The 26,960-nt window shown below is 43.0% G+C and overlaps 1 protein-coding gene across 4 annotated transcripts in view; it reads left to right on the top strand.

Annotated features, from left to right (window-relative positions):
• The window catches only part of MCTP2 (multiple C2 and transmembrane domain containing 2), a 228,140-nt gene that overhangs the window by 39,949 nt on the left and 161,231 nt on the right, over window positions 1–26,960 (top strand). For 3 of the 4 annotated variants that reach the window (XR_009546603.1, XM_007518040.3, XM_060179343.1), the window contains 3 exons: window positions 6,944–7,478; window positions 22,105–22,167; window positions 25,009–25,117. Coding sequence is in view for 3 of the 4 variants with exons in the window: in XM_007518040.3 (XP_007518102.1) it covers window positions 7,011–7,478; window positions 22,105–22,167; window positions 25,009–25,117 (640 nt within the window). In the remaining variant the exon portion in view is untranslated. The remainder of the gene's footprint in view (window positions 1–6,943; window positions 7,479–22,104; window positions 22,168–25,008; window positions 25,118–26,960) is intronic. The other variant, XM_060179344.1, reaches the window with a different exon arrangement.

Below are 26,960 nucleotides of genomic sequence, written 5' to 3'. Positions count from 1 at the left end.
GCATTTGCAAAACTTTTAAAAGGAGTTCAGACTCTGGCTGAGGTTAGACACAGCTACACTGACCATTTAGTTCCACTTTTAGCAAATATGACACCTGGATAAACTAAGTTTTCTGAAAAATAAATATAAGCAGGTGAATTAGACAATCATACCAGAAACAAACCACTAAAGTAGAGATGAACTTTACCATTTATTTTCTTCTGCTGATTCTACAGCTTGAATTTAATTAATCCCGATTAATTGGGATGCATACAGAGACATGTCTCTCATGTAGATAAGTAATATCCTCCCACTCTGATTCTGGGGTCAGAAAAGGGACATCCCAGTGCTCAATAAGAAGCAAACGCTTCCCATCTTTTTAAAAATTCCCTACCTGGATTTAAACTATCTCATGACGTAGCTCCTTGGTCATATTGTGGTTAGAGGTAGAGTCAGAAAAAAAAAAAAAAACATTCAGAATGAGAAAGAAATATCAGTGTCTAAAATTATGACTTAGGGGAATTTACTTTTTCTGTGTGTTGAAATTGTACTGTAGCTTACCTGCAGAATGTGCTGGCTTTGTCATGCATGCAGCCCAGGCTTTCTTTTTTAATTTTTTTTTAATTTAAGAAAGGATTAATTAACAAAACCATAGGGTAGGAGGGGTACAACTTCACACAATTCCCACCACCCAATCCCCATAACCCACCCCCTCCCCTGATAGCTTTCCCATTCTCTATCCCTCTGGGAGCATGGACCCAGGGTCATTGAGGGTTGCAGAAGGTAGAAGGTCTGGCTTCTGTAATTGCTTCCCCGCCGAACATGGGCGTTGACTGGTCGGTCCATACTCCCAGTCTGCCTCTCTCTTTCCCTAGTAGGGTGTGTCTCTGGGGAAGCTGAGCTCCAGGACACATTGGTGGGGTCTTCAATCCAGGGAAGCCTGGCCAGCATCCTGGTGGCATCTGAAACCTGGTGATTGAAAAGAGAGTTAACATACAAAGCCAAACAAATTGTTGAGCAATCATGGACCCAAAGCTTGGAATAGTGGAGAGGAAGTGTTAGGGAGGTACTCTCTGCAAACTCTAGTGTACTTCTGCTTTCAGGTATATATTTTGCAGTAGTTTATGGATATGTGTGAACATAAGCTCTCTCTCACAGAAACTGTTGTATATCTAGGTTATGGGACTTTGTTAGAAAGTGAACCCCACCTGAGATGAAATTAGAGTATACTATGAAAGGAAAGGTCTCACCCGAGTAATGAAGCTGAAGGGTTGTCATTCCACACGTGAAGTCTCTGGACACAGTCTGAGGTGAAGCATGTTGAGGTGGCCATCGTTGCGTTGGTTAGGTTGTGATCGGTGGATGCAATATTATTTGGTATGGATTGGGAGAGGCATACGGGAAAGTGGGCCCTATCCAAGGGTTCCAGGACTCGGGAAAGTAGAGGCTCTATAGTGGAGATGTGAGGTTCCTGCTGTCTTAGGGTTCAAAAAGACAATCGATAGTTAATGTTACCATAACATTATTTGGTAATTGGGTTAACTTTGAAAAGTCCTTTTGTTATGGTTTGCTGTACAGTATCCAGTATCTTGTATATAGCTGTGCAATTGGATGCTTCTAATCTACTTGGAAGGAATTATGTTAAGTAAGCTAAGTCAGAAAGATAAAGATGAGTATGGGATGATCCCACTCATCAACAGAAGTTGACTAAGAAGATCTGAAAGGGAAACTAAAAGCAGGACCTGACCAAATTGTAAGTAGGGCACCAAAGTAAAAACCCTGTGGTGAGGGGTAGACATGCAGCTTCCAGGGACAGTGGGGGGTGGGAGTGGGTGGGAGGGATGGGTCACAGTCTTTTGGTGGTGGGAATGGTGTTTATGTACACTCCTAGCAAAATGTAGACATATAAATCAATAGTTAATTAATATGAGAGGGGGAAAATCAATTGTATGTCTCAAAGTTTTTCAAAACACAAACTGAATCTTTTTAATATATAGGCTGTGTATTTGATATACAGACTCTCGCAGCCCAGGCTTTCACCCAACCCCCAGCTCATTGCAGAAAACTTTGGTGCTGTGGTGTCTTTCCCTATCTCTGTCTTTGTCTGAAAAAGTCAGCCCAAAATACTGAAGCCCTGGTTATGACCCTCCCCCCCCCAAAGTATTTGTCAACGGTAAGTTTAAACCATAGCTAGTTTTCTTCCCCTCTTATTTTATTATTTTTTAAAATTCTTTCAACCTTTCCATTGTTTTGATGTGCTCTTAGCATTGTGTTGCTATGGTTGAGTGATTAAACAGGGTAGTTCTAGGTACCAGAAAGTATCAGGAGAAGTTGAGAAGGAAGGATTTGGTGTGGGGGAGAGCTGTAAGGTGTGAGCTGCTGATGTATGGATCTAATTCTTTTATTATACCAGAGGTTTTCACAATAGACTTAATAACTAGAACCCTCCTCCACCCAAGTACCATACTGGCCTCTATATATGTACCCAAGGCAGAGTTGGATGACCTCACAGAGCTTTTGAAAATAGAACTGACATTGGAACCATCAACCACAGAGGTGAGTTGTATTCTGTGGTTGGAAACTAACTAGAGTAAATGTCTGTTAAAACAAAACAGATACTAGCATTTCCAAAAATTGCAGTAAGCACCTTTCAAAAAAGATCTATCAAGGTGTCTAGTATAAGATATATGTGAAGAAATAGTCACATTTCTAATCACAAGGAAAAAAGAACCAGCAGATAATACAAGAATGACTTTTTAAAAATTTCTTTATTGGGGAATTAATGTTTTACATTCAACAGTAAATACAATAGTTTGCACATGCATAACATTTCCCACTTTTCCATATAACAATACAACCCCCACTAGGTCCTCTGTCATACTTCTTGGATCTGTATTCTCCCTACTCACCTACCCCAGAGTCTTATTTTGGTGCAGTATGCCAATTCCAGTTCAGGTTCTCCTTATGTTTTTTCTTCTGATCTTGTTTTTCAGCTTCTGCCAGAGAGTGAGATCATCCCATATTCATCCTTCTGTTTCTGACTTATTTCACTTAATATGATTTTTTTCAAGGCCCATCCAAGATAGGCTGAAAACAGTAAAGTCACCGTTTTTAATAGCTGAGTAATATTCCATTGTGTATATGTATCACAACTTGCTCAGCCACTCATCTGTTATTGGACCCTTGGTTTGCTTCCAGGTTTTGGCTATTACAGATTGTGCTGCCAAGAACTTATGTGTATACATATCTTTTTGGATGGGTGGGATATATCCCCAGGAGAGGAATTGTAGGATCATAGTGTAGGTCCATTTCTAGCCTTCTAAGAGTTCTCCAGACTGTTCTCCACAGAGGTTGGACCAATTGACATTCCCACCAGCAGTGCAGGAGGGTTTCTTTGACTCCACAACCTCTCCAGCATTTTCTGCTGCTACCTTCAAGAATGACTTTTCTAACAGCTATTTTAAAAAGGCCCAGTTCCTAGATCTCAAATAAATTCCTGTCTTCATTGATACCAGTCATCTCTATCAGGAACAACACAATAGACCCCTTTGTGGGCCCACCATAGGACCTTGCCCTCAACTTGGATCAACAACGGTAGAGAATGTTCCATCCTCCGAAGGGAGGATAGACAACATACTCTATGCTATACTTGAGGAAGATGGGTCAATATTGGGGCAGATTGGAATGTTCCTACTCAGGACCACAGAATGTGAGCTCAGATCTACAGGGACTCAGAGGTCACATAGGCTCCTAAGCTGAATCTGGCCCCAGATCACAACAAATCGATGGGGTCTATAGTTAATAATATTTCTATCCCTTTCCCATATTTGGGAGCTACTCTCTTCCCTGATCCAGCTTTCTGGTCCTTTTCCAGCCATGACATCACCTCCCCAGACAATAACTTGGATCCACCTGCATATCAAATTTCAGGCTCAGGAAAAAAAAAACCTAGTATAGCCACAGGCCCTTTGGAATATAACTAAAATATGCCTACTGGCTATCTACAAAATGGAGGACTCCCCCCCAACTCTTCATCTGTACTATTCCAGCCTTTAGGTCCATGATTGGTCAACAATTCGTTTGGCTTTGTATGTTAACTCTCTTTTCAGCCACAGGTTCCAGGACTTCCCTGGACAGACGACCCCACCAATGTGTCCTGGAGCTCTGCTTCCCCAGAGCCCCACCCCACTAGGGAACAAGAGAGACAGGCTGGGAGTATGGCTTGACCTGTCAAAGCCCGTGTTCAGAGGGGAAGCAATTACAGAAACCAGACCTTCCACCTTCTACCTCCCACAATGACCTTGGGCCCATACTCCCAGAGGGATAAAGAATCAGGGGAGGAGATGTGGTGGTGGGAGTTGTACCCATCTTAACCTATGGTTTTGTTAATGTCTCCTTTTATAAATAAATAATAAAAAAGGCCCAGTTGAATAAAAGTGAATCCTGAGATTAAAGTTAAAATAGAATTATCAACAACTAGAAAATATGAAGTAGAACTCAGTGGAAATCTTAGAACTAAAATTTATAATAGCCTTCTCAACACATCTCCCTCACAAAAGATCAGCCCCACCCACAAAAAACCAACTCCACTAAAGCTGAAAACAAATCAATAGAAATCATACAGTGTGAATAAAAGAGAGGAAAATGATTAAGAATATTGAACAGATACCCAAGTAATAAAAACAAAAATTTAGTACCTTTGATGTTTCAGAAGAAAAGGGTAGTGTTTGTCCAAAAAAGATTCTCAGGAAGTAATTCTAAAACCTATTCAAACCTGGAGTAGCAGACAAGCTCATAGAGTTAAGAAGCTAAGTGATAGCTATACATGTTACAGCCCCTACCAAAAGCACTAAAATTTTTATACAAAGAGATGTAGTCAAAATCAAAATAAATCAATTAAAATGGGACAGTAAAATATTTTCAAATATCTTCAAAGAATATCAGAAAGCAAAAACAGAAGAACAAAAGCCAGAAGAAAGTGGCAGACCTAAACACAAACCTTTCGATTATTGCACCCAGTGTAAATGATCTAACAAAGCAAATACAAGCTAGATATTTTCAGAATGGATTTCACCGGCAAGAAAATTTAGCAGCTGTAAGCAAGTATACTTCAGAATTTCAAAATAAGCAAAAATAGTTAAACCATGAACCAACTATATTTAATGGACAGTCACATAACACACTCTAATTGGCTGAGAACATACAGCGCAAATTTGGGGATTCTTTGGCTTAAGAAAGTAAAATCTAAAGGCTAGATAGTGGCTCACCCAGTAGAATGTACATGTTATCATGCATGAGAACCCAGGTCACTGGTCCACCTGCAGTGCAGGGATGGAGGCTTCATAAGTGGAGGAGCAGTTTTGCAGGTATCTCTCCTTATTTAAATTTCTCTCAGCCTCTATCAAAGTTTAATGAAAAGAAAAGAAAAAAATAAGCTGCTGGGAATGGTGGAGCCATACAGACTCTGAACTGAGCTCCAGTCATCTTGGTGGCAAAAAAAAAAAAAAAAAAAAAAAGTAAAAAAGAAAATACACATTGTTCTGGTAGTGGCCATTTTATCCATTTTTATGGATAGGAAAGAGAGAAATTGAGAGATGAGGGTATGGAGAGAGGGAGAAAGACAGGGGTGGGATGGGGTAGGGAGTGGCACATCTGGCTAAGTGCATCTCCCCCTGCAGGGGGAAAGGTTCACAAGTGGTGAAGCAGGTCTTCAGGTCTCTCTCTCTCTCTCTCTGTCTCTCTCTCTCTGTCTCTGTCTCTCTCTCTCTCCCTCCCTCTCCCTCTCCCTCTCCCTCTCCCTCTCCCTCTCCCTCTCCCTCTCCCTCTCCCTCTCCCTCTCCCTCTCCCTCTCCCTCTCCCTCTACCTTCCGATCCTCTTAATTTCTCTCTGTCCTAGTCAACAGGAAAAAAAAAATGGCTTCCAGGAGCAGTGGATTTGCAGTGCTGGCACCAAGCCTCAAAGATAAACCTGGAGGCACAAACAAACAAACAAACAAATAAAGATAAGACACCTGCAGACCTGATTTGCTGCTTGTGACTGTCCCTCCTACAGATGGGGATCCAGTGGCTTGAACCTGGATCCTTTTGTGGGTTCTTGTGCTTAGTAGTATGTGTGCTTTACTGGGTGTGCCACTCCCGGTTCCTGCTCATGACCTTAAATCTCCATATCTCCAGTTAGGTGTAACACTGTAAAAACAGACCAGGCCAGAATGACCTGACCTGACCTGACCTGACCTGACCTCGTGGTTCTTTGTCCTATTGGAAGGACTTATTCTGATGTATGTGACACTGTGGCATTGTCCACGACTGCCACTGAATTCCTACACTCCAGTTATCATTAGAGTTGTTTGAAATCTAATTGATCAGCTGGGTTTTTTCATTACTATCTTTACTCTAAAAAACATGACTTTACATGGTTTTCATTGGGAAATGAGATTATGGATATTTTGAGGATGTTGTGGCCATATTATGAGGGGAGCATTGCTATGTTAAGACACCATTTACTGGGAGGCAGTAGCGCAGTGGGTTAAGCGCATGTGGCGTAAAGCGCAAGAACCGGCATAAGGATCCGGGTTCGAGCTCCTGGCTCCCCACCTGCAGGGGAGTCGCTTCACAGGTGGTGAAGCAGGTCTGTAGGTGTCTGTCTTTCTCTCCCCCTCTCTGTCTTCCCTTCCTCTCTCCATTTTTCTCTGTCCTATCCAACAACAACAACAATAACGACAACAATAAAAAACAAGGGCAACAAAAGGGAATAAATAAATATTTAGAAAAAAAAGACACCATTTACTACTTTATGTACCTATTTTTTTCACTCATTGACATGTGAAACTATAAATTTTATGCCTTTTACAGTTTATATGTTCACTTGGTGGAAAGTATAAGATTGTAGAATAATGTTTCCTACTTGGATGTGCCCTAATGCCACCCAGGAAGTTCAATGCTCTCCTTAAATTTTGTCTTCCAGGTGTTACTGCAGTTTTGAAGAGAGACACTATCTTCCCCAGAGTTACTTCTGGGCTCTTCATGCAGCCATGGATCTGGACAAACCATCTGTCTGGGGCTCCTTAAAACAGCGGACCAAGCCTTTATTAGTCAGCTTGAGCAAGAAAAAGGGTAAAAAGCACCCCGACAAACCTCGGGACCTGAGAACAAGGCATCACCTAGACCGACGCCTCAGCCTGTCTGTCCCTGACCTGCTGGAGGCTGAGGTCTTAACCTTGGAGGGACGACCTTACTCTGGGCCCCAGTCCTCCTACACCTCGGTGCCCAGCAGCCTCTCCACTGCAGGTATCCTCCCCAAGAGCAGCAGCAGTTCCTTGAAGCAGTCAGAAGAAGAGTTGGATTGGAGCCAGGAAGAAGTGGGCCATCCCTCTGTGGTGGAAACGGACTCAGAGGAGGCCCACACCTCTCCTGCAGATGACTTGAAGACTTCTAGCAGCGACCTCTTCGATCTGCTCCAGAAAACTCCTGTTGGAGAGGATGCATCAGAAGAGCCAGAGGTGAGACCAGGACTAGACTCTTTCCTGTTTATTCTTTTTTCTTTTCTTTCTCTTCTTTCTTTAAGTGCCTCCAGTGTCCTTGTGAAATCTGGTTAGGAGTTATTTTTGTGGTTAGCACTGATGTCATTTACAGGAATCTAAATCACAGTGGTATTGATTGTACTCCATGTTCCCAGTTGTTTTAGAGTCGCCCTCTGTATTTTAGAAATATTCCAAATAACCCTCTAGGATGCTTGAAGGCATTATGGTCGAGTTGGATGAATTTCCCTTTTCTTCTAGCTTGAAGGTGAAAGGGGGCTTGAATCAGGATTCTTGTCAGGTCCTTGTGCTTTGTGCCACGTTCACTTAACTTGATGCGCTACCACCCGTCCCCCCACTTACGCAATTTTTAACGCTTTATGGTTCTCACTGTTTTTATGTCTTCGAGATATGTTTTCATTAATAAAGTATAAGTAAAATTTTAAATTGTTTCATTATAAAAAAGCTAATATGAGGAGTCATATCCTGAAGTCAGTCTTTATCTTCTTGTCACTCATTTGCCAACAAGAAAGGTGGATGGGATTCTTGGATTTAGTTTATTGTCTCAAGAATTATTTTGATTGCTGCTGTTGAGACAGTTTTTAGCATTACTGCTGGGGCTCGGTGCCAGCACTATGAATCCACTGCTCCTAGAGGCTATTTTTCCCATTTTGTAGCCCATGTTGTGGTTGTTATTGTTGCTGTTGTTGGATAAGACAGAGAGAAATGGAGAGAGGAGGGGAAGACAGGAGGAGAGAAAGACACCTGCAGACCTGCTTCACCATTTGTGAAGCGACTCCCCTGCAGGTGGGGAGCTGGGGGCTCGAACTGGGATCTTTACACCTTACATCCTTGCGATTTGTGCCATGTGCACTTAACCCTCTGTGCTACTGCTTAGCCCCCATATTTAGCATTTAATCATATTTTCAGAGTTCCCTCTCCCCTCCCCTCCCCTCCCCTTCCCTCCCCTCTCCTTTCCTCTTGTCTCCTTTCCTTTCAGAGGCAGAGATAGAGGGTATGTAAAAGATAACAGAGCAACTAAATTTTTTCAATGTGGTGGGGGTCAGGTGCAAGTGTGGGTCTTGTACATGGCAAAGCAGTGCAATGTTGAAGTTTCACTGCCCTAACCATTTTCTCCATATGGTTCAAATGGGCAACTCTAAACTTTGACCTGGGCTCCCTTGTATGACTTCTTCCTTTTTCTTATTGTTGTATTATTTGATTATTTGTATTATAGGGGGCAACCAGATTGTTGCCCCCACCCCAGGTGTGTTTGTATGTCTGGCCTCTGATGGGTGTGAAGTGGTACTAGCATATCCTAGTTGTGACATGCAAGAAGAGGTGGGATATCTTACATTACTGCCAAACACTGACACGACCTTGAATTTGGAAGATGGCCTCTGCTGAGAGATTGGAGCCTAGAGATGATGCCTTCATGTTCTTATTAGTTTTTCTGCAAACTTTGATCTTGCAGAAAATATTTATCCAATGTTGCTTCTGCATTTGACTTCTCAATCTGTAGGCCATCGGTAGATATTATGAAGGCCAAGAAAAATTCATTTGACAGGACTGAGCAAGTGATTCAATAGTAGACACAAGCTCTGCATGCATGAAACTCTGAATTCAATCCCAGAACACCAAATCAAGACAAACAAGACAGGAGAAAGACAGCTCAGTGGGTAGAGTCTATGCCCAGTGCCATAGAGGAGCACCATGGGTAGAATCGAATCAGGTGGAGAGAAGTCCATGGATAGTGAAACAGTACTTTGATGTTTCTCTCTCTAGGCCACTTCCTCTGATTTTCTCAATAAGGATTTAGAGTAAATATATATCTTTTAGAGACTGCAAAAGTGGTAATGGCATGCTAGTGAGGCCCTCAGTTCACTGCCCTATGCTGCACAAGAGATAAAAACATAAACTTTGTTTCTCACCTTGTCTTTTCTTCTCACTTCCTTCCAGTCACCCCTGACCTGAACATATATTTACAGGATATTTTCACAGGCCTTGCAAAATCATTTCAGTGTTAGGAAAATTTACCACGTCATTTCTGGTTTCTGTCCTCAGTATTGATGACAGAATTGAGATTAGATCCTGATGCGCTGGAAAAAAATGACTGACTATTGGGAGTGTTCTCTGGCTGTGTGAGGTAGAGGTTGGATAAACAGAAGTGGCTTTTCTGGCTAGGAGGCTGGGAGGCTGGGAGAGGGCATGTTTTAAAGAATCAGGTAGGGGGACAGGCAGTGGCATACTTGGTTGAATGCACATGTCACCATGCTCAAGGACCTGGGTTGAAGCTACTGGTCCACCTGTAGGAGGACAATTTTTGAAGTGGTGAAGCAGTGCTGCAGATGTCTCTCTCTTTCCTTCTATCTTCTTTTCACTGTCAATTTCTCTGTCCTATCAAATTGGAAGTAATAAATGAACAGAAAAAAATAGTCAGATAGACACAGGTTAAAAAAAAATGCAGTCCTTAACCCAGCATATGGTGGTCATATTAACAAGAATTCCTTCTGTGGTGATGGTGGTATTCATTAGTGATATTATAATTATTCTTGCCATTACATTTTTTTTTTCCAGAATAGAATCAAGAACTCAGGATGTTTAAGAAATTGGCTAATGGGAGTCGGGTGGTGGCGCAGTGGGTTGAGTGCATGTGGTACAAAGCGCAAGGACTGATATAAGGATCCCGGTTCGAGCCCCCGGCTCCCCACCTGCAGGGGAGTCGCTTTACAGGCGGTGAGGCAGGTCTGCAGGTGTCTATCTTTCTTTCCCCCTCTCTGTCTTCCCCTCCTCTCCCCATTTCTCTCTGTCTTATCCAACAACGAACAACATCAACAATGGTAATAATAATAACCACAACGAGGCTACAACAACAAAGGCAACAAAAGGGGGAAAATAGCCTCCAGGAGCAGTGGATTCATGGTGCAGCCACCGAGCCCAGCAATAACCCTGGAGGAAAAAAAAAAAGAAATTGGCTAATATCACTGAGTTAGTAATTCTTAGTAAAAGTACAAGTCAGAATTTAAATCCAGGAATGTTTATTGATGGAAGTTTAGAGCTTTGCAGTAAACTGTGTGGACTATACTTTAGAAATACAGCCTTGTGGGCTAGGGAGACAGCATAGTGGTTATGCAAAAGTCTTTCATGCTTGAGACTCTGAAGTAAGTCCCAGGTTCAATCCACAGCACCACCAGAAGCCCGAGCTGAGCAGTGCTCTGGTCTCTCTCACTGTATCTTTCTTTCTGCATCTCTTTCATCAATAAAATACTTAAGTACAAGGACCTGGGTTTGAACCTCCCAGTCCCCACCTGCAGGAGGAAAGCTTTGCCAGTGGTGAAGCAGGGCTGCAGGTGTCTCTCTGTCTCTCTCCCTCTCTGTCACACCCTTCCCTCTCAATTTCTAGCTGTCTCTATCCAATCAATAAATAAAGATAATAATACAAATAAAATAAATTCTTCTAAAAATATATCTCTGGTACTTGACAGGCTTAGAGTTGATCATCTTAGAACGTTAGTCATCAAAGGCAGTCACGTATTTTTTCTTTTTTAATTTTTTTATTTATAAAAAGGAAACATGGACAAAACCATAGGATACAAGGGTACAACTTAGCACACCATAGCACTGGAACTCTACACTACCATAGGGTGCCCGGTTTAGAACCTTGCCACATGCATGGCAAGGCCTGAGCCATACCTAGTAAGCTATTAATCTGGTCCTCACTTTACCTGTTTTTTAAATTTCTTTATTAAGGGATTAATAGTTTATAGTCAACAGTAAAATACAATAATCTGTACTTGCATTAACATTTCTCAGTTTTCCATGTAACAGTTCAACCCCCACTAGGTCCTCCTCTGCCTTCGTGTGCCAGGAACTGAACCCTCCCCGCCCACCCTAGAGCCTTACTTTGGTGCAGTATACCAATTCCAGTTCAAGTTCTGCTTTGTGTTTTCCATTCTGTTATTATTTTTCTGTCTATGAGTGAGATATTCTGTATTCATCCTACTCTTTCTTGCTGAACACACTTAACATGATTCCTTCAAGCTTCATCCAAGATGGGGTGAAGAAGGTGAATTCATTATTTTTCATAGCTGAGTAGTATTCCATTATGTACATATACCACAACTTACTCAGCTGCTCATCTGTTGTTGGACATCTGGGTTGCCTTTAGGTTTTGGCTATTACAAATTGTGTTGCTATGAACATAGGTATGCACATATCTTTTTGGATGGTTATGTTTGGTTCCTTAGCACATACCCTCAGGGTCATAGGGTAGGTCCATTTTTAGCCTTCTGAGAGTTCTCCAGACTGCTCTCCACAGGGGTTGGACCAATTGACATTCCCACCAGCAGTGCAGGAGGGATCCTTTGTCTCCACAACCTCTCCAGCATTTCTTATTGCTACCTTTTCTGATGTGTGACATTCTCACAGGAGTAAAGTGGTATCTCATTGTTTTCTTTATTTGCATTTCTCTGACAATCAATGACTTGGAGCATTTTTTCATATATTTGTTGGCCTTTTGAATCTCTTCTTTGGTGAATATTCTGTTCATATCCTCTCCCCATTTTTGGGTCATTTGTTTTCTTGTTGCTGAGTTGGGGGATATATATATAGCCTCTTGTCTGATGTATGGCATGTAAAAATCTTCTCCCATTCTGAGGGAGGTCTCTTTGTTTGGGTGATGGTTTCTTTTGATGTGAAGAAGCTTTTTAATTTGATGTAATACAGTTTATTTGTTTTTGTTTTAGTCTTCTTTGTAATTGTATTCATATCATTTAAGATGCTTTTTTAAGTTTAATTTTAATTTTTTTGCCTCCAGGGTTATTGCTGGGGCTCAGTGCCTACACCATGAATCCACTGCTCCTGGAGGACATTTTCCCCCCTTTTGCTGCCCTTGTTGTGGTTATTATTGTTATTGTTGATGTCATTCACTGTTGGATAGGACAGAGAGAAATGAAGAGAGGAAGAGAAGACGAGGAGGAGAGAAAGACAGACACCTGCAGACCTGCTTCACCGCCTGTTAAGTGACCCCCCTGCAGGTGGGGAGCCGGGGGCTCGAACCAGGATTCTTAAGCCGGTCCTTGCGCTTTGTGCCATGTGCACTTAACCCGTTGTGCTACCACCCAACCCCCAGATGCTTTTTTTTATTGTTGTTGTGGTTATTATTATTGTTGCTATTGATGTTGTTTTTAGATAGGACAGAGAGAAATGGAGAGAGGTGGGGTAGATAGAGAGGGGGAGAGAAAGATAGACACCTGCAGACCTGCTTCACCACTTATAAAGTGACCCCCCCTTCAGGTGGGGAGCCAGGGGCTTGAGCCTGGATCCTTGCACAGGTCCTTGTGCTTTGTATCATATGCGCTTAACCCACTGCACTACTGCCTGACCTCCTGAAGATGCTTTTAAAATTTAGATGGAAAAGAGTTCTGCCAGTATTTTCCTCTAGGTATTTGATAGTTTCTGTTCTAACATCCAAGTCCTTGAACCACTTGGGATTTACTTTTGTGTTTGGTGATATAGAGTGATTCTCAGTGTACCTTTTTAACTACTATGGTTACAGTGGTCGAATGGGCTTATTATCATGGTGGATAGCAAGCAATGCTGAACAGAAGGACTGATTCTTACTCTGTGTAAGCCCATAATGGGTTACATGGGGTACACCCTTTTCTGTTATTTCAGTTGGCTGCTTAAGTTGTAAATAACCAACTTGGGTATGAGCTTTTCATGGACAACCTAAGTGGTTTAGAGAAGCACCCAGTTGGGTTGTTTCTTGAAAATCTGTTTTTCAGTCACAGAGCTACAGTTTAGTGAGTGACCACAGAGAAAATGACAAACCACGTAGGAAAGGAAATGGCCCACAGCTTATAAGATCAAACAAGGGCGCCATTTCTCTGTATCCCTACTGATGTGTTATCATGATTTCTATTTTCTCTCAACCTCCATTACTCAACATTGAGATATGGGAAAGGCAAGTATGTCAGCCTTGGCCTGGGCTCCTTGGTGAGCTTAACTACTGTTTTCCCTTTGCTTTTCTCTCCACAAACTGAGCACCTACTGTGAACTCCTGCTGCTCTAGGCTCTGGGAACATAACAGACATAAATTCACTTCCGCATGGGGCTCCTATTGTGAATGGAGCAGTGGCAGGTAGGCTGCAGATAGAGTCAGAATAGGGTGCATTTCATGGAGAAAACTAAAGTAGAGAAGGTACTTTGGTGAGGGGTTGGCAGTGATGCTCTAGCTGAGTGCACACCATACTATGTGCAAGGACCCAAGTTCAAGCACCTGCTCCCCACCTGCAGGGGAGAAGCTTCACAACTGATGAAGCAGGTCTGCAGGTGTCTCTCATTTTCTGTCCTCTACCTCCCCCTACCCTCTCAGTTTCTCTGTCCTATAAAATAAAACGAGGAGGGGGGAGGATAAGGTACTTGGGAGTGTTGGGTAGAAGTGTTACCATTTTGATCAGCTGGATGAAGAAAGACCTCTTCTGAGTGATGGCATTTTTGCAAACTTGAGGGAGGTACTGAAGCAAGCTGGGTGCATGTCTGCATGAAAAGTATTTCAGAAGGACAGAACAGCAAGTGTAAGGACCCTGTGCAGATTGGGATCCCTGGGAAGACTGGTACCAAGTGCTTTAAGAAGTGCAGGAGGAAGAAAGGAGGATGGAAGAGGCTTTGGTGGGACATATTACATAGATCTCCCCTTCCTACCAGGTCACTCTTCTAACCTATCGCCACTATGTAGGGCATGGAATGAGGAGATACAAGGAAACCTTGTGGGTTCTGTATATGTCTCATCTGTATGTGGCAGGGACATTCTGAAGCCTGCCAGCAGTGCTTACCTACTGCAGACACAGAACAGCAGGAAGTAGAAGCATTGCCAGGAGGAGAAAACTCACAGACCCTTGAATCTGTTCTTTAAGGGCAGATGGCGCATACTAACTAATATTAGTTAGGCTTCCCTGACTAATTTTCACTCTGTCATAATAACAGCTTGTTGGGGAAGGGATTGTGAAAATTCAAGGGTGGGATGTGAACTATTGATTACTTTTATTGAACTTTCCCTTCATTCTTTACAAACTCAGCCAAAACTTAATAATAGTCTTAATGCTACACTAGCAGTGCCCAGCTAATATTCCCTAAGGGCTTCCCTCTGTTTAATGCTTCAAATACAGTAAATACAAGATCTCTTTAGATTCCATGCTTTTTACCAGGGCCAGGGAACTTTTTCCTGTCCAGGGATCATTTGGATATATTTTTTTAAATATTTATTCCCTTTTGTTGCCTTATTGTTGTAGTTATTATTGTTGTTGTTACTGATGTCATTGTTGTTGGATAGGACAGAGAGAAATGGAGAGAGGAGGGGAAGGCAGAGGGGGCAAAGACAGATACCTACAGACCTGCTTCATTGCTTGTGAAGCAACTCTCCTACAGGTAGGGGAGCCAGGGCCTCGAACTGGGATCCTTACACTGGTCTTTATGCTTTGCACCACCTGCGCTTAACCTGCTGCGCTACCACCCGACTCCCTTCATTTGGATATTTATAATGTAATTTCCAGGCCATACAACATTACCAACTTAAAAGTCAGTACTTAATGTTACTATGAAAAAGCTCCTAAATTTATTGAATTTCTAGTCCTGTCTGTGGTTGCCTTGGCAGGGCCTAGCCAAATTATTTTCACCTTATATAATGCATGCAGGCTGGAATTGGCCCACCCCTGCTATATACAAAAAGCAGTGTCTGGCCCAGGGAAGGGGCTCAGCAGGTATCCTTTGAATGAATGCAATTTTTTCATATTACCAAGTTATGTGTTTTTCTTTTCCTTTCTTCTCCTCTCCTCTCCTCTCCCTTCCCTTCCTTTCCACCCACCTTCCTTCCTTCCCACCCACCTTCCTTCCTTCCCACCCACCTCCCTCCTTCCCACCCACCTCCCTCCCCCCCCCCCTCCCTTCCTTCCTTCCTTGCCTCCAGGGTTATTGCTGAGGCTTGGTGCCTGCACTCCATATGCACTGCTCCTGGTGGCTGTTTTTTCCATTTATTGGACAGGACAGAGAGCAGGTGAGAAGGGAGAGGAAGATAGACACCTGCAGACCTGCTTCACTACTTGAAGTGACCCCCCCACACACACACACACACACACGCTGCAGGTGCAGAGCCAGGGGCTCAAACCTGGATCCCTGCACAGGTACTTGTGCTTCATACTGCGTGTGCTTAACCTGGCACACCACCATCTGGCCCCCTTTTTTCCTTCTTTCATTCATTCCTTTCTTTCTTTCTTTCTTTCTTTCTTTCTTTCTTTCTTTCTTTCTCTCTCTCTCTCTACCCTTCTCTGTTTCTTTCCCTCACTCCTCACTTCCTTCATTCCTTCCTCTCTCTCTCTCCTTTCTCTCTCTTTCCTTTCTTTCCCTTTCATTCTTTCTTTTCCTTCTTATATACATTCCTGTGTCTTGAATTTCAAGCCAGTTGTTCAAGGACACAAAGGAAATAAATAACAATAGATTTGGATCCAAGTTTTTCTGACTTAAGAGCTTTACTACGACTTTGAACACCTGCCTCTTGGTACACCACTGAGGTGTTCTGTGTATAGAGTCTTCTCTGAGAAGGCCTGACCCTCCTGCTTCCCTTGGGCAACTTTCACAGCCTCTTAGCTGTGGTTCCTCTAGTTATAAATTGGTGATTCTCAGGAGTTGAGCGGTAGCACAGCGGGTTAAGTGCAGGTGGTACAAAGCCCAAAGACCGGCGAAAAGATCCCGGTTCGAGCCCCCAGCTCCCCACCTGCAGGGGAGTTGCCTCACAAGCGGTGAAGCAGGTCTGCAGGTGTCTATCTCTCTCTCCCCCTCTCTGTCTTCCCCTCCTCTCTCCATTTCTCTTTGTTCTATCCAACAAGGAGGACATCAAAAACAACAATAAGAACTACAATAATAAAACAACAAGGGCAACAAAAGGGAGTAAATAAATATAAAAAAATAAATTGGTGATTCTAAAGATCATTTGGACCTCTGATAGAAAATTAACAGGAGTATGTGTTTGTAAATTACAAACATCTAAGCAAAGGTAGAGGGTAGTACTATTCTCTTAAAATATCCACTGCTAATATGCATGAAAAAATATGGGGAGTGGAAAAATATTACTGAAGTTGGAATAAAGTGTTTCGAGTACTGTAGGAGGGTGCTGTGAAGGCTCGGATAATAAAGGTGCTTGGGTTATTGGGCCATAAAACCTCTACTGCACCTTTCCAGTCCTGGCACTGCATGTTAGCATGAAATCAGCCATGGGATACATGTGAGTAAACAGAGGGGCCTGTGTCCCAAAGCCCCCAACTCTTTCTATAAAAAGAAGTGGTGGATTGTGATTTTCTAACCACTCTTTCATTCCCACACATGAGAGTATTGGGTAGGCACACACAGCACACAAGCACATGACATATTCTTTCTTCTTTTTAATTTTTTTTATTAATTACTTATTGGATAGAAACAAAGAGAAGTCAAGAGGGCACGAGGAGATAGGGAAAGAGAAAGAGAGACACCTACAATACTGCTTCACCACTCGTGAAGCTTCCCCCTGCAGATGGCAACTGGAGACTCGTGCATGGTAACGTGTCCCCTTCAACCAGGTATGCCATTGCCCAGCCCCACAGGCCATTTTCTTGTTGTCACTGGGGCTTCACCACTTGAAGCTGACATTTTCAGATAGAGATTGAGAGACAGAGATAGGGAAAGACACCGAAGTGCCAAAGCTTTCTTCAACATAGAAGAGACCAGGCTTGAATCTGGCCACACCCAAGGCAAAGCAACACAAGACACATTATGTTTTAGACAATCTTTGTATGAGGGAAAGGAAAATGTATAGACTCACTTGGCATGATCAATAGCCTGAAAACACGTGTACACATTTAATATGAGCAGACACAGCCATCTGGTAGATCTGGAGTCCTCTGAGCCCACATTACTGCTTGACCTTGTTTGCCAGTATGGGTTGTTTTGATTTTGTCACTGTGTCCGGGAGCTGTTAATGATTTGTCTGGACATCTCACCTGCTTTGCTCATTTAGTTACTTCCTTTGCCCCAGGGGTATTTGTGTCTGTTACTACAATCCCCCTGAGAATTCATATTCTCCATAATCTACATGTAGAATAGGTAATTAAGTAGGTATGTATTACAGGACACATAAGGAGGAAATACAAGTATATGAATGTGTGTGTGTGTGTAGCTGTATATGAGTTTAAGCGTTTCCTTCCACTGAAGTTTCAGCAGCCAGTGACTTCTTACATTGTATATGAGTTTACTCCCTGTGTGTGAACCACAGTAAGATTTTTCAGACAGAAATATGAGAGGGGGTGTTTGTACAAGATCATATTAAATGTACACAAAAGGAAAACAACTAACCTTATTTGTTATGTGCTTAAGACCAGATTTTCTTTTTTAAAATAAATGACCAGATCTTCCTAATGCCCCCCCCAAATGCTACATCCTGCTGAATTTTAATACATTTGCCTTCATGAAGGTAGGACAAGCTCCTCTAGATGCAATGTATATTATCTCCATATAAGACTCATTTTAGCAAGGTGGAATATAAATACCAATACAGGGCTGAAGATGTTTTGCAGTGGCAGAATGTGCATGAGAAGCCCTGTGTCTGATCTCTAGCACTGTTAGTAGTCAGGGCTCTAGCCCCAAAATGAATGCCAATATAAATTTATTGTCATTAACAACAACATACACCCAAATCACTTGCCTGGTAGGTAAGAAAGGTGAGCATTTTATGAGTCCAGCCTTATACTTATTTCCGTGCTGCATTTCTGAAAAATGTGTGATACACGTAATTAGATGTTTCCACTAGTGATAATTTTAAATGGTTTGTCTTTTCCTGAGTAGCTTTCTGAGAACAGCTTGTTGTAAATTACTGAAACCTTTGTTTCATGGATGAATGAACTACAATATATCCAAATAATGGAATGTAGTTAAGACAATTTTTACATTAACATTTTTACATCAGTGACATTTCTAAATCATTTGAGGTTTTCCATAGTGTGTTCTTGGAAACAAATTGTGGAGAATTATAGAATCAGTGCTTAACAGGTAGACATGTCATAATAGGTTATGTGATACAATATAACTCAGCAATGAAGAACAACAAATAAGCCATCGATGCAAATGGCTTGGATGAATCTCCTAGCATTGCGCTGAGTATCAGAGTACTTTGCATGCTGCAGGATTTCCTTAGCTGATGTTCTAGAGAAGATACAACTGTGTGGTGAAAGCAGCTCTGTCATTGCCATCAGTTAGGAGACAGGATGATTTCACCTAGTAGGGTAGCACAAAAGAGTTTTTTTTTAAAGATTTATTTTCTCTTTTGTTGCCCTTGTTGTCTTTTTATTGTTGTTGGAGTTATTATTATTGTTATTGATGTCGTGTTGGATAGTGCAGAGAGAAATGGAGAGAGGAGGGGGAGAGAAAGATAGACACCAGCAGACCCGCTTCACCGCCTGTGAAGCGACTCCCCTGTAGGTGGGGAGCCGGGGGCCCAAACCAGGATCCTTACCTGGTTCTTGCACTTTGCGTGATGTGTGCTTAACCCGATGTGCTACCGTCCAACTCCCACAAAGGAGAGTTTAGGGTGATGGAATTAGTCCATGATCTGATTGTGCCTGTGGTTACACAAACATATTTCTGCACTTCAAATCATGACAAACATCTCACATGTGCAAGAAGTTCACTGTTACTCTGTGAATTTTTAAATTGATTCTCTTTCTTTTATGTTTTATGTTTCTTTTATTCTCTTTTTATGTTTTCTTTTAAACTCAGGACCTTGCACATGTACAAATAACCCTCAACTGCTTCTACAGCCCAGTTGTTGTTGTATTATGTTTTTGAGAGAGAAGAGACACCAGAGAACTGACCCACCACCATGAGATCCCATGATACTACCCACATTGCTCCCATGTGGTGTTGAGGGTAAAACCAGCGCACAGCAGGTGTGTGTGTGTGTGTGTGTGTGTGTGTGTTGCTGTTGCCAGGGCCTTACTAATGACATTTTCAGATAGGAGAGTCAGAGGAAAGGGAGGGTGGAGGGAGGGAATTGTACTTAGTGTATAATCATTCAGATCTATGCATGCAGAGTGTAGGGCCTCTCCTCAGTTACATGTCCCTGTCTCCCAGTGGCTGTAATCCAGTTCTCTATACCTGCTACAGTGTTTATGCCTTTTTTTTGCACTCATTTTGCTTCCTCACTATGTATATATGATGTGTGACAGTTACAGTGGCCATGGGAACCATCATTTTAAGTCCTGTGACTTTGCTGTGAATAAAACTGGCCATAATCTTGAATTAATGTGGTTCTTCACATTTAATTTCCATGTTGCTGTAAATGGAAGACTTATTGCGTAGTTGAGTGGAAGCTCTGCTTTCATTTTTGATAGCATTTGAATGACGTGGCTATATAAACTAATGTCATTCCATTACTGCAATCATTAAGTACAAAGATACAGACTTAGGAGAATGTATATAGTTGTACAAGTCTGTGGGGCCACTTTGGAAGCACCATGATCCCCAGTCTCCATTTGCTTCTAACAGGAAGTTGAATAACAGAACTGTTTGTTTTGTAGAAAAATGCCTATGAATAGGACTGGCAATGACTTACACACATAAAGATTTATATATATCATGAGAGAGACTGAGAGAGGTCAGAACATGGGATCAAACCTGGGATGTCAGCTCTACTACTGAGCACCCCCCCCCCCCTCAGCTTCTAACAGCATCAGATAAGTGAGCCTCTGATTAATTGTATAGAACTAGAGTCTCAACTGGTAGTATTCAATGTGGAGAGTTAGCTCATAGTGATGACTGGTGTTGGTCCCATATGGGAGAGATGACACAGTTGTTTTTTTATTTGGTTTTGCAAATCCAAAGAAAATAATCATGACCAGTAGGCTAGGCAGAGGAAGAAAGAAAGTGTTTGACATTGGAGAGTCAATCATTGGGGTAACAATCTTACTGTCACATAACATGGAATTCACTCATTCTCATTTAACTTTTCTGGGTGTCTGTTATCTCTACCAAACGAGGTGGGCACTGACAACCCCAGCAGCCACTACAGAGTGTTAAAACAGAGGGTCTTTTTTTTTTTTTTCTTTCTTCTCCCTGACATAGGCATGCTAGGCTCCAAAGTATAATGTGATTGGGGCTTTGTCTGCCTTTTGGTCGCCTCATAGTCATGATGTCCCAGCCCACAGGGGGATCTTCCATAGGGAAGTCCATCCATTCCTTCCTAGTGACTGAGAAATGGCCCTTCTGCCCTGGATCCTGGTTCTTTTGCTGCCTGGTGCACTGTGTGAGACTGTGTCTTGGAAGGCATCTGGCATCCAGGTGGAACCTCTGGATGCTGCCTGGACCTCCCTGATTGCTGTGGTGGACAGGAAGGACTAGTGATGACCTTGGGGTGACCTGGTTCTCATTACCACCTCTGTCCCTAGTGGGCAGACAGGCTTCCTGTGTCCATGCAGTTCATGACTTTGGAATTACCCAGACTTATTTGTAGTGAAAAATCCCTGATTTTACTCAAGAAACCAGCCCTGGATAAGGTGTCAGTCATTCAAGAAAAGATTCTAAAGCCTGTGGGTGGGGGCCAGGCAGTGACACAGCCAGTTAAGCCCACATAGTACAAAGTGCAGGGATGCAGGTTTGAGCTCCTGACTCTTCACCTGCAGGGGGGAAGCTTCACAAGCAGCGAAGCAGGTCTGCAGGTGTCTGTCTTCCTCTCTCCCTCTCTATCTCCCCCTCCTCTCTTAATTTATCTCTGTCCTTTCAAATAAAATGGGGGAAAAATGGTCACCAGGAGTCATGGATTCATAGTGCTAGCACCAAGCTCCAGAAATAACCCTTGGAGGCAAAGAAAAAAAAAAGGACTATGGGTATGCAGGCACTATTTACTCATTCTCCTTCTTCACATTCACCCAGAACCTTTACAGACTCACTGATGTGGGCTGCTCCTTCATATGCATGTAACTATGACCTGATGGACTTGCCTAAGGAAACCCAGGAAACCAGGGAGAGGTGTAGGTTTCCCTGCCCTGTGGAGTCATGCTTTTTAAAATTAGGAAGCAGTCTCCTCCCACTGTGAAATCATTTGTTTTCATCTGCATTTTCTAACTTTTGGTAGGTGGTAGTACAGCTGCCAGACTCATAACGATAAGGTATGAGAAAGGCTTCTTTAGGTCATGTTGGCAACATTTCCTACCTGATGACAAACTCATGTCTTTGGTCCTGAGCTTCTCAGCTGCCTCTGAGGGCCTAGGCCAGACCATCCACCCTGGGAGGGACCTGCCGCCCACACAGGGGACAGGGTTGTTTGCATGCTAAGTGCCTGAGTGGCCCCATAGGAGAGCAGAGTGAGCTGTATCCACATTCTGATCAGTGACTAAGATGGCAGACTGGTGAGATGGCTTCTGCCGAGTCACCTTGGGTCACCCAGACCTGCCACACAGGCTGAAGGTCCCACATGCCTGAGACCTGGCATGCTTATGGCCAACTGTCAGGAAAAGAACTGAAAGATTTCTTCAGTGATGTGCATTTGTTCTTTCAAAGCAGACTTTTCCCCTTCCCTTTCAACTTTCAGAAACTCTGTGGGAGCGGCGATCTGAATGCCTCTATGACAGCCCGGCACTTTGAAGAGCAATCCGTAAGTTACACTCCTTAAAAACAGTACAAATTTACTTAGTTTTTAGAAGCCTTATCCACTTGTTTATTTACTTGGTCCCTCAGCTCATGGCAGTGCTGGGGACCAGGCCTGGGATTATTGGGACCCTAGTCATGCTAGTCCTATGTACTAATGCTGACCAATCTCCCCTGTCATTGTCTATATTTCTGATCAGATACATGGCTCTGGAAGTCTTTGCCTCTTTCATTTCTTTTTTAAATATTTATTTATTTATTTCCCTTTTGTTGCCCTTTTTTTAAAAATTGTTGTAGTTATTATTGTTATTATTGATGTCATCGTTGTTGGACAGGACAGAGAGAAATGGAGAGAGGAGGGGAAGACAGAGATGGGGAGAGAAAGTCAGACACCTGCAGACCTGCTTCACTGCCTGTGAAGCGACTCCTCTGCAGGTGGGGAACTGGGGACTCGAACCAGGATCCTTATGCCGGTCCTTGCACTTCGAGCCATTTGTGCTTAACCTGCTGCACTACCTCCGGACTCCCTACCTCTTTTATTTCTAAAGAACTCCAGATGGTATCTTCTTGTCAATGCACGTCTCACCTAGGTTTACTGGAAGGCATTAGTTCAGTGTCCACTGATTGCTCAGATGGGGATCGATTCTTCTAAAAATATCAAGCAGCTATGAATCTGAGTGAGTTACAGCAGGAGACAAAAGCCATGGGAAGTGCTTTGAAATATGGATGGAGAGGAACTGTTCTAAAGGAGGTTGTGGAGGGTTGATGTAGCCACAAGATCAATTAATTGAATGTCAAATAAGTGCACAATGAATTGCATTTGCTGTCTTTTCTCTTTGGAAAGGCAGAAACATTTGAACTTGTTTAATTGAGGTATTTAATGAATGTTCCAGAACAGACTTGAATTTGACATTATGGGGTGTCAGACTTGATGTCTTCCTAGGGAGAGTAGTAGCTGTGTCAGGGGTGAGGCAGTGTGATGGTAAGAGTGGAAGACACTGATTGATGGTAAAGCACACCCCAGATAGATACAGTATGTGTCCCCTGTGGAAACAAGTAAGTCATGATGATATGGGCATGCAGAGTAGATTCGAACAAAATGTTTTCATTCTACACAAAATGGGTGTGCCAGAGTGGATGGGTGCAGGTTGGAGGTGTGAGAAGGAATTGGCAGTAAGGACATTTGTGGAAGCTGGCCCAGTGGCACTGGCATGGTTACTAATTCATGGGAGCTGCCTGTCATTTTCCGCATGATGCATTGCATATTAAAGAATAAGAAAGGGAGTCGGGCTGTAGCGCAGCAGGTTAAGCGCAGGTGGCGCAAAGCACAAGGACCGGCATAAGGATCCCGGTTCGAACCCCGGCTCCCCACCTTCAGGGGAGTCGCTTCACAGGTGGTGAAGCAGGTCTGCAGGTGTCTATCTTTCTCTCCTCCTCTCTGTCTTCCCCTCCTCTCTCCATTTCTCTCTGTCCTATCCAACAACGACAACAACAATAATAACTACAACAATAAAACAACAAGGGCAACAAAAGGGAATAAATAAATAAAATAAATATTAAAAAAAAAGGAAGTGACAGAGAGATAGCTCACTGTGTAAGGCCCTTGCTGGCAGTCCAGCCTCAAGGCCTGGCACCACATGGCAGGTGCTGTAATAATGTGGGAAGCTCTGTCTTTCACTTTCTCTGACTGAATGAAAAAGAGACCCAGATCAATAAAATTGCACATGAATGAGGCCCTGGATTCTCAATAATAACAAGAACAATTAAATAAAGAAACAAATTTTGGGAGGCAAGTAGTGGCACATAGTACCATGGGTAAGTGCACATAGTACCATGTGCAAGCATCCAGGTTCGAACTCCTGGTCCCCACGTGTGTGTGTGTGTGTGTGTGTGTGTGTGTGTGTGTGTGTGTCAGCTTCACAAGTGGTGAAACAGGTCTGTAGATGTCTGTCTTTCTCCCTCTCCATCTTCTCCTCCCCTCTCAATTTCTCTCTGTCCTATCCAGTAAAATGGAAAAAATGGTTGCCAGGAGCAGTAGATTCATAGTGTTGGCACTGATCCCCAGTGATAACCCTGGAGACAAAATAATAATTGGAAAAGAAAGACTTACAAATTAAAAAAAATCTTTATTTATTGGATATAGACAGCCAGATATTGAGATGAAAGGGGGGAATAAATAGGGGGAGAGACAGAGAGACACCTGTAGCCCTGCTTCACCATTTTCAAAGCTTTCCCCCTGCAAATGGGGACTGGGGGCTCAAATCCAGGTCCTTGCTCATTGTAACATGTGTTCTTAACCAGGTGTGCCAACCTGGCCCTGAAGGATGAACTTTTTGGGTAGTAAAGAAGCTTCAGGCATCTCAGATGTTGACGTACTTCTTGTGGAGTTGTTGGAAAGTTGATGTTGCAAAGATATTTTTGCCACTGAATATGGGCAGCATCCCACTGGGGATACAATGGAAAAAGGTTGTGAACATGTCTGTGTGAATGACTTAGCATAGTCAAAAGTAATGGAGGTGACTCCTGCATATCTGCCATTGGAGTGATTATCTATGAAAATGGAGAAAACAAAACAAACCAAACCAAAACAAAACATTTGACATTCTCTCCCTACACTCAAGACAGGTGACTTTAATTTATTTATTTGACAGAGAAAGAGAGAACATGAACCAGGCCATCATTCTGGATTCTGTATGCAGAGGATCAAACTTTTCTGGCTGGTGTCTATACATCCATCCAGCTCTGGCTATAGGTGCTGCTGGGGATCATACCTTGAAGGTTTTGCATGCAAATTCTGTGCCTTGCCTCCCTGACTCCAGCTGACATAACTTCTCTTCCCTCCATGCAGACTCTTGGGGAAGCTGGAGATGCAGGGAGCACCCTCCCCAGCCATTTTGCTTATCTGCTCACCATCCACCTGAAGGAGGGTAGGAACCTGGTCATCCGAGATCGCTGTGGTAAGACTGTCCTCAGCCAAACTGTTTGCGGCTCATGACTCATATGACAATTTTGTTTTATTTTGTGTAAACTATCTAACTCCAAATAATCTTTCCCTAATAAGAAACTAGATCATAAACTTTGCTGTTCCAGAAAGTATTTCTTTTGTAACCTGAGGTCTCTATTCTTGGCTAATAGTCATCTACTAAGAAAATATTCCCCTGACAGCATATTCTTACTTTCTGTATTGGGGAGTGCTGTGGCTTCTATGCTAGATTACTTTCTGCTTGATTTACATAATAATGCTGTGAGTGGGGCCTGTCCCAGGGCTGAACCAAGGCAGAACTGTACTTAACTGTCCACAACTGACTGTTGATTTAGGTAGGGACCCACATTATTAGCACAAATGTTTCCCACTCCCACCTCTCTTGCCTGGACTCATACCACTTATACATACGCAGTTGGGTGCTCTGTGGAGCCCAACCCAATCTCAGCATTTTATCCAATAGTTCCCATTCAGATGTGAGTGAACACCCAAATAAACATAATCAGAATAGGACTCAAGAGCATCTTCCCCACAGCCAGAGTTCCTGACTCAGCAAACCTGGGGTATAGTCTGAGACTGAAATTTTGAATAGGTTCCCAGATGACCGTAAGGCTACTGGTCCTAGAACCCCCACTGAGAACCATCACTCTAGACAGCCACTCTACTAGTGGCTGGTGGCATGTGAGAAGAAACACCTGCCTGTTGTGGTGGGTAGAGTTTCACTTCTCTACTAGCCTGTCTTCTGAGATTCACCTCAGTTTGTGCTTCCCCTCAGTTATCAGTCTCAAGTTTGACCTATCTTACATTCTCTCTCTCCCCCTCACCCTCTCGCCCTCTCCCTCTCCCTCCCTTTCTCCCTCTTCCTCTCCCTCTCTCTCTCTCTCCTTCTCCCCCTCCCTCTCCCTCCCTCCCCCTCTTCCCCCCCCATCCTCCTTTAAAAAAGCCAACATAGAATGGTGAAGTCTTGGGGATGACAAGAAATACAGACCTTTGTTCTTAACCGGACAGTCGACTAGTCCTCCATGGTTTATTATTATTTTTTAAATTTTTATTACCACCAGGGTTATCTCTGGGGCTTGGTGCTGCCACCATGAACCTACTGCTCCTGGTGGCCTTTTTTTTCTTTATCTTTTCCATTTTTACTTGACAGGACAGACAGAAATTAAGAGGGGAGGAAAGATAGAAAGGGAGAGGGGAAGACAGACATCTTTAGCCTTGCTTTACCACTACCAAACATTACCCCCTGCAGGTGGGGAACAAGGGCTTGAACCCAGGTCCTTGTGCATGGTGATATGTGCACTTAAACTGAGTGCCCCACCACCCAGTCACTCCTCTGTTTTTAATTATTAGTGCTGTATGTCTTGGGGGCAGTTCTAATAATTTTTGTCTGTTTTACTAGAGGTTTATACATAAAATTCTTTCAATAAGATTTAGTTCTCCCTTAAGGCAACACAAACTAAATGCTGGAACTCAGTGTATTAAAACTCAGAGGGGGAACTGAATTCCTGCATTTATTCAGCAGGATTGGACTGAGCACCTTCAATGACCTTAGCCCTGGAACCCTGCTCTAAAGAGGCCTGTGGACTACCCGTGTTTCTGTAATCCCGCCCCCCCCGCCACCTGCCATAGCCACTTATGGAACAGCTTTAAGGAGACTGAAGGAAGGAAGAGGAGGGATTTGATTGAGGTCTAGGTCATGGTGATACAGGACTCACAACAGCTAGGTAATCAGTGGAACAGGAGGAGATCTGACTTTACAGTCTGCTTTTTTGGCAAGCTACTTCCTCTGGAAATTTCCATAAGTCCTTTGAAATTTA

Source organism: Erinaceus europaeus, chromosome 20 (assembly GCF_950295315.1).
Source record: "Erinaceus europaeus chromosome 20, mEriEur2.1, whole genome shotgun sequence".
Classification (NCBI taxonomy): Eukaryota; Metazoa; Chordata; class Mammalia; order Eulipotyphla; family Erinaceidae; genus Erinaceus; species Erinaceus europaeus.
Note: the sequence above shows the minus strand (reverse complement) of the source record. Positions and strands in the feature narration are given on the sequence as shown.